The sequence below is a fragment of the Chenopodium quinoa genome, unplaced genomic scaffold (assembly GCF_001683475.1).
Source record: "Chenopodium quinoa cultivar QQ74 unplaced genomic scaffold, ASM168347v1, whole genome shotgun sequence".
NCBI classification, from domain to species: Eukaryota; Viridiplantae; Streptophyta; class Magnoliopsida; order Caryophyllales; family Amaranthaceae; genus Chenopodium; species Chenopodium quinoa.
This window is the reverse complement of record NW_018742238.1, coordinates 2895694-2904211: the sequence shown is the minus strand read 5'-3', so window position 1 is coordinate 2904211 and position 8518 is coordinate 2895694. Positions and strand designations below refer to the sequence as shown.

Below are 8518 nucleotides of genomic sequence, written 5' to 3'. Positions count from 1 at the left end.
TCAGACAGGACAGGGGCCGGCGCTAGCAAAGGCAACAATTCCTCCTCATAGCTCTGCTCTAAATGGACATAGGACCGCCAGGGAGTACCCCGAGACAATCCACTCTCCCGATCGCGCAACAACGCCTCAAGGAACATGTGTCGAGGCGGACGAGCAGGGACGACAAAGACGTCTGAAGAGTGCTGGATGGACACTCTCTCTCCTAGATATACCATAGCGTCGTATGTCCCCTGAAAGTAGCGACGCTCGGTAGTGTACTGTGCGGCTAGCACAGGTACAGCAAAGTTAGCCCAGGGTCGGTAGACCACACTAGGATCCTACAAAACATCTATGTAAGATAGATGCTAACAAAAGAATGATAATTAAAAGGCAAATGTTCATGAGAACCTACCGAGAGGATCAACTCTCGAAGACGTGCAACCTCGACCTGACCGCGGTGACCTCCCATACTAGCAGCAATAGGGAGCTCGCGAGGAGATGGTCCCGCTGGCACAAGTGAAGGGAAATACTCGTAGAACCAAATCTACATAGATAACGAAAATCAGTAAAAGCTTACACTAGTCTAGAGTTAAATTTCAAAGGGACAGAAATATACCTCTACGACCCTCCAGAAGCTGGAAAGTGCGATCTTTCCAGATAAGGCCTTGTGACGGCAGGAACGTCGCAAGCCTAGAAGGAAATCGGCATAGGCCAAACTGGCCCAGTCATATGTCCCGACCAAGTGAAGGTCGCGAACGACTCTAAGGTAATAGAGGAGCACTTGACTACCCTTGTCAGGGGAAAAGGTCCCTGACAACAAGATCAACACAAAGATTCGCACCCGCTGCTCGCGAGTGGTCGCATCATCCTCGAAAGCCACTACCAGCGTGCAACGACGAATGCACCGGGAACTGAGCTGTCCCGACTAAGCCTCGTCACGGGCCCGAACAGCAATCGGACCCAACAACTCCAGAACAATCGGCGTGTACACAGTAATGTCGATGTCGAACGGTAGCGGTGTAGACTGAAACTCCAGTCCCGTAATGAGACTAAAGTCGGTTGGAGTGATTGTCATCTCACCCCATGGAAAGTGGAAAGTGTTGGTGGTGTCCTAAAAGAACTCCACCAAAGCTCGAATGACGAGGTTACCCCCATCGTAGGAAAACATGGCCTGGGTGGCCCGAAGAAGAGGAGTCAACCCACATGACTCCCAAAGTTGTCGCAACGCGTCATCTCTACTGAAAAATGGGTCGTAAAGCGTGCCGATTGTAGAGTTGCTCGAACCGTGACTACGGGTCCTCCCACTCTCGAGACCACATCGTACTCGCTTTGACAGGTGGTGTGCAGGAGCGAATAAAAGAGTGTGCTCATCCCACTCTAGGAGAGGTCCAAGTCTGGACGTGGACGGAAGGTCCTCACTCTCCCTAGCAGGCTCGTCCACCCGGCGCGAGTCCCTCGACCGAGAACCAGAACCGCGTCGTCTAGCCATGCTATGTTATGCAAAGTAAATCAAAATTCAAGGTTCTATAGTATTTAAGGTTCGCATAGCCGCATGATACTATGTTCGCAAAAACAGAGTACGTAGTACTAAAATAGAGCATAAATTCAATCTAAGCATAATTAGGATTTTCAAGCAACCAAACAATTTCTTGCAATACTATGGCAAATATTGTGACAAATTGTACAAGAAAAACTAGCAAAAACGCAAAGAACGGGTCACATTTTTCTTCGCGACCTCGAGAGGTCCAACAATGGTGAATCGCTCGTTTCTTCACCAAATTGAGTCAAACAAGTCTCAAAATACTCCCAAGGAAATATACAATCATAATAAAGCAAATTCGTGGCATAAAAAAGCAAATTCGTGGCATAAAATTCGACAAACAAAGAAAATTAAGCAAAGTAAGTTTCGAATTTTTTGAAAATTCGTGAACAAGAACATACAATTCATCAAAAACCGGAGTGAGTTTGAGTAAAACTTACATAGATCGAGAAAATAGATAAGATAAGCTTCGATTTGCAACAAGTTTGAGCGAATTCGGCTAAGAAATGGGCAAGAACGATCGAGTTGAAGTTTCGAGCAAAATCGCGGAAATGTAGAGCAGCGGCGAAAAAATGAAGAAGAAAGGGAGGGTATTTAAAAACCCGACCCTGTTGCCAAACGACAGATTTGTCGCGCGGCGACAAGCATTTCCAGTGTGCGCTGGAGTGGCGACAAAATACAAGGCTCCATATTTTGGTTATACGGACCTCGTGCAGCAGTTTGGGTTCCTTGGTACGCCGGTTAGCCCCTATAGGCAATTTGACATGATTTAGTGATCTGCTCGATTACAATCACATTAAGTGATCGACCTGATAAAAGATCATCTCACTTAGCTTGAAGCACCTAAGTATTAGCTCATTGCAAAGGCACCGAAGTAATGGTTCATAAACGGCAAAGGCACCGACATAATGGTTCATAAACAGTAGAAGCACCAAAGTAATGGTTCACAAACAGCCGAAGCACCGACGTATTGGCACAATAGCAACATTCAAGCAATATCAAAGATCAATAAGTAGAATGATCTTCGACGATGTTCTAAGGTAGAGAGGAGATTGTCTAGAGCGGCGAAGCACTGCCGTGGCGAGGTAATGCCACAACTCTGAAGATGGCAAAGTATGGTCACCTTCGACGATATCCCGAGGTATGGAGAAGATTGTCTATAGCGGCGAAGCTCTGCCGTGGCGAAGTACTGCCACAAACCTGAAGATGACGAGGTACGGTCACCTTCAACGATGTACCCGAGGTACTGTGGGGGATTGTCACCAAAAATATTGAAGATGGCGAAGTAATGTTACCTTCAACGATGGCATTCACGAGGCACTGTGGAGGTTGACACAAAATGCAACAACGAAATCGGTTACTTTCAGAGAGGTGTGCTCGACGGTGCAAGATACGCGTTTCTTAACTCTCTTTATTTGTTTAACTAACGCTAGTCTGCAGGTATCGGCGTAACAAGAATGATTTAGGATCACAGAACGTTCTGAATCATTCTCCATCCCTATCGCTACTTTGACTTTTGTTTCGAAACCTAAGTTTCTCCAAACTCAGTCAAAGTGGGGGCTTCTGTAGACACCCATTTGTGTCTCCCCAAAACCAAACCCAGTGATGAATACCTTTCGCGTCGAACCATAATCGAATGAGGTGAAAGTGTGAAAAGTCAAGTGTTGCGGTTAGTTTTTGTTAAAATTCTCTTCTCTCTGTTTTTGAAAACAACCTTATTTTATGAAAAATAGCCAATCCAGTTTATTTTGGTCCGTTACAAGGGTCCAATAATAGTGTAGTTGGATGGGGCTCGCAAAGTCCTTTCTTACAATATATTATAAGCCCAATTCCGATGAATAATGAGGAAGTTATGGCCAAAATACTAAACTGGGTCCGGTTTGTTCTTTACATGCGGCCCAATGATCTAGAGGAGGGCCCAATGTTAATTATTATTCCTAAAATTATTAGGATTAATTATAATTTTCTAGAAGTCTCTAGAAGGTTATTTTAAATTCTAATAGAGTTAGGATTAATGATTATATTAGGATGGATTTTTATTTAGAAAAAAATGTTATTATTTTATTATTTTATTAAAATACGATTTTAGCTTTTGTACGGATTCCGTAGATCAAATTTGGCTAAAGATCGGATTCCACATGGAAAGCGCGTAAAAGCCAGGTTGTCGCCAAACGACAAGTCTGTCGCCTCGCGACAATCCTTGTCGCCAAGCGTAGAGTGGTTTTGCGGCGACAGCGTGTAGTTTTATTCCGTATCAAATTCTATGCTTTTCCGGACTATTTTTCTTATAAATAGGGTTCTCGACCTCCGTTTTTCAAGGATCAACTCTCATCAAGGATTCCTTGATATTTTCTCTCTTTCTGAACCAACCCTTTTTGCAAACACAATACCGCATACACAAGATCTAGACACACCTAGCCAAGTTCGAAGTTGCCTTCGCCCTAGACGTGAAAGGTTGATAATTTCTGAGGGTTTGGTCCCAAATCCAGTCTAAACTTTTTAACTCTTTCTTTCAATTATTTAATTTAATTATTTGATTTATTATTTCATTGAAGTTTACTAACGCGTGTATTTTGTTATTAGAAAGAGGTACGAGGCTTCCAAGTAATAAATTAGTTTACTTTCTTTTTAATTTCAATGTAGAACGCTTGCTTAGATTTGTTTAATTCCTAGTATCATCTTAGGATGTTATTTATTGCTTTCTAGAATCATGTTTAGGGTGCTTTTATTCTTTCTAATATCATGTTAGTACCATGTTAGGTTTAAAGCTTTGATTTTTTATGCTTAGTGACATGCTAGGATTTGTTATTAATCTTGTTAGTATCATGCCTAGGATCTTGCTATTACATTTTTGCTTTATTATTAACATGATTTTTATTATTATTATAATTATTATGATCATTATGATGATGGTTATTTATGTTGCTTGATTTATATTGTTGTTATTGCTTGATCACGCCTTTTATGCATGTATAAAGGGACTTTGTACTTGAAATCACGTTTAATAAGATAATTAATAATTTCGTTTAGGCTAATATGATTTTAATTCAAGTGATCGCCAATAATAGATTTATTTGTGCATTAATATTCAACCAACATAGATAAACAGGTTTAGGATTAACCTATTGATTGCATGTTAGTCGGAAAGCGCACATGAATACGAGTAGAACAAAGTAAAGGCCTATTTTATAGGGTGAGTCCTTTCTTTTGTAGATTGGATTCGTACCCTCATCCCCGAACCCTATTTGGTTCTTGACCTTATGGAGTTGACGATCTCATGGATCGTTAAGGGGTGTAACCTTCACCTCGTGATTGGTTTACAAGTTCCCAAAACTTGCTAGCGACTCTTCTGTTCTCTTTTCTTTCCCTTTGGACACCACCATATTTAAATGTATGATCACAGTGGGGTTCAAGCTTGGGGTTATGATGCTTGAAATATTCCCTACCGAATCTCATCCAATGAAGCGTTAAAAATAACCGGAAAAGTAGAAGATGGACCAAGAAACTCATACCTCAAGTTGGATGGTAGAGGTTTTAGCTCTACACTTGGACATTCCTTACCATTGTCGTTCATGAGTTCTTTCTTCACTTCTTATTCTCCAATCACTAGGTTTGCTTCTTCCTTGTCCATGGGCGTGGAGTCAAGAATCTCCTCAATTGGCTCCATCTCCATGTCTTCATTGCAAGACCTATCTTTGCTTTAAAGTTCATACTCAAGAGAATCATTAGTGTTATGCAAATGAAATTGTATGGATTCATTAATAACATTCTCAACAATATCAATACTCATCCAATCATCCATGTTGGAAGGACATTTCATAACTTGGTTCAATTTGAATTCCACTTTCTCTTTTCCAACAAGCAAAGACAATTTACCATGTTTCACATCAATAATAGCCCCCGCCGTGGCTAAGAAAGGCCTACCTAGAATTATGGGGACATTCAAGTCCTCATCCATATCAAGCACAATAAAGTCCACCGGAATGTAAAGTTTGCCCACCCTAAGGGGGACATCCTCTAATTTTCCCAAAGGCATCTTAACCGAACGATCGGCTAATTGAAGGGAAATGTTAGTGGGCTTTAACTCTCCTAGGCCAAGTCTTTTGCAGATAGAAAGGGGAATCAAGCTTATGCTAGCACCAAGATCACATAAAGCACGATCAATTACCATTTCACCAATAGCACATGGAATAGAAAAACTACCGGGATCTTTAAGCTTAGTGGGAAACTTATTTTGAATAATTGCACTACAATTCGGCATATTAATCGTTTCCACAAAGTCAAATTCTCTTTTATTACTCAAAATGTCTTTAAGAAATTTAGCATAAGTTGGCATTTGTTTTATAGCATCGGTGAATGGAATGTTAACATAAAGCTTCCTCAAGACTTCCAAAAACTTAGCAAATTGTTCATCAAGTCTAGACCCGGCAAACCTTCCCAGAAAAGGAAGCTTTGCCACATGTAGTGGGATTTCACTCTCTCTTTTTTCTTTTTCAACTTATTTATTTTTGTTTTTCTCTTCTTCTTTTTCTATTCTCAACTCTCCATGGGAATCACTCATTTCAATCACTCTTTCTTTTGACTTCTCACCTTCTAAGTCATGTTGCATTCCCTTCCCTTGGATTTCCCCCAAGCTTTTTCCACTTCTAGTCACAATGGCATGGGCTTGCTCTCTAGGATCTAGACCTTGGCTAGGCAATGAGGTACTAGACTTGCCTTTAAGGGCACTAGCTATTTGGGCCATTTGATTTTCCAACATTTTATTGTGGGTTTGCATTTGCTTTAAGCTTTCCTCTAAGTCATTTGTATTTTTAGTTTGGGAGTTCATGAATTTCTCCAACATGCTTTCTATATTAGACTTAGGAGGAGGGGGAGCTTGAATTTGATGTGGTGGTCGAGGGATAGGAGCTAGGGTTGGTCTTACTCCTCCATTAAAACCGGGTGGGTTGTGGGTGGAAGAGTATTGGCCTTTTTGTTGGTATCTATTGTCATTTCTATAATTCCGTTGATTATTAGACACATAATTACCACTACCACTAACTTGACCTTGACCACTACCTTGCCCTTGGTTTTGGCCACTTCTCCAACCAAAATTAGGGTGATGTTTCCATCCCTCGTTGTAGGTGTTGGAGTAGGGGTCAAACCTAGGATTAGCATTCATATTATTGACTTGTTCCATAGAAGGGGAAGGGGTACATTTCTCATTCAACAAATAACAATCGGAAGAAGTATGGTCTTCACCACCACATACATCACAAGACATCAATTGCATAGACACATTATCATTTGAAGAATTAGATGCACGTGAGTTAGGGAGGGGGGAGATAGGAGGGGGAAAAGATTTCCTTTGATCAAATTTAGAAGACAAGGCATCCAATTTTGAACTAAGCATGTTAATAGCATTTACCTCATACTTTCCCCCTCTCTTAGAGGTGCTTCGCTCATCGGGGCTCCAATCGGTGTAGTTTTGGACTACATCCTCTATGATCTTTAATGCCTCCGTGGATGGCTTGTTCATGAGTGGTCCACCCAATGCCCCATCTAATAGTATGCGGTCTGATCTCAAGATACCCCTATAGAATCCATGAAGCAAGAGCCAATCTCCCATGCCATGGTGGGGGCATTGTTGTTGGTAGCTCTTGGATCTCTCCCAAGCATCATAGAGAGACTCATCGGGCTCTTGTTGAAAGTTTGAAATCTTGGAACTCAACTCCGCCGTTTTCCCAAGATGAATGAACCTTCCTAGGAATGCCGAAGTTACCTCATTCCAAGTTGTCAATGAATTCGGAGTCAACCTGTTGAGCCAATCACTTGCACTCCCCGAAAGAAAAAATTTGAACATGCTTAGAAGAATGTACTCCGGAGTCACCCCATTTGCCTTGACGGTGCTACAATACCGTGTGAATTGCTTTAGATGCGCAATGGGGTCCTCATGCTTTGCCCCGGAGAATTGATTACCCTCAATCAAGGTGATAAGGGTGGGCCTTATCTTTAAATTATTTGCTTCGGTAGTGGGAGTAGCAATCCCACTTGCTTCTTGATATGGAGGAGGAACACCAAACTCTCTCAAAGTCTTATTTGGAATAACCATCTAGATTTGGTGAAGAGGTGGAGAAGTTGGAGAATTTGTCCTTGGTGACTCTAATGGAATGGTGTATCCACTAGACTCACTAGAACTAGAGTGATAAGACTCAACTACCACTTGTGGCTCACTTGAGGTAGCACCACTAGCTATCGCCCTCTTTTCTCTTCAATTTGCCCTTACCACTTTTTCAAGCTCGAGATTCAACGGCACAAGAGGAAGTGTCCTATTGCTGCGTTTGGGCATAAACAAAGAAGACTATATGGGAGATTAGTAGGTTAGTCAAAGAAAACAAAGAAAAATAAAGCTATACAAATGAACTAGTCTCACATATCTCATAAGTAACTCAATGCTTAACGCCATTCCCCGGCAACGGCGCCATTTTGGTAGAGGATTAATCGGTCGTTGGACAATTACCCTAAACCCAACAATAATTCTACCTAAACTAACCTAAGACAAGTCTAGGGTAAGTAGAGGATCGTGTCCACAGGGAATGGGTGAAGAACACCAAGAGTATGAAACGATTGTAAGCTAATTCGGTCACAAATTGGGTTTTGAACGGTTAACTACTATATAAAAGAACGCTAGAGGAAACGGGATTCAACACCAACCAAAGCCAAGGAATCAATAAAAAAGATGAATCATGAGCACACATAGAAGATAGAAAAGGGACTTAACATTATCTTCTTTCAAAGTCACAACATAAGTACTCCCTAGACTAAGCACTAACACGACAAGGATTAAGTCTCAAGGATAGGAAGTGGGTTTCTAGCTCGAGTTTGTCTCTCGATCGCTCCGAACTAGCATGAAGCTCAAATAATTGGGATTTCTCACCTATTTACCACACTAAAGCAACCTACTTAATGAAACCAAACATCCACAATCATGAAAGTAGCATAATCTAATTGCACAAGAAA

At 41.4% G+C, this 8518-nt stretch overlaps 1 protein-coding gene across 1 annotated transcript; it reads right to left on the bottom strand.

Moving 5' to 3' along the window:
- Positions 1–5219: 5219 nt before the first annotated feature.
- LOC110735928 lies at positions 5220–7610 on the bottom strand. Its single transcript, XM_021916105.1, has 2 exons — positions 6061–7610; positions 5220–5952 (listed from the first exon to the last, which is right to left on the bottom strand). The coding sequence occupies exons 1-2, from the start codon at positions 7608–7610 to the stop codon at positions 5220–5222; spliced, it is 2283 nt and encodes a 760-aa protein (XP_021771797.1).
- Between the last annotated feature and the right edge of the window lie 908 nt (positions 7611–8518).

What these genes read in the sequence shown, in the direction of transcription:
- LOC110735928 (XM_021916105.1), bottom strand. Translation starts at nt 7,610, where the DNA reads ATGGTTATTCCAAATAAGACTTTGAGAGAGTTTGGTGTTCCTCCTCCA. An exon ending in ATGAGTGATTCCCATGGAGA is followed by an intron (nt 5,953 to 6,060) that starts GTTGAGAATAGA and finishes TTTTCTGGGAAG; the next exon opens with GTTTGCCGGGTCTAGACTTG.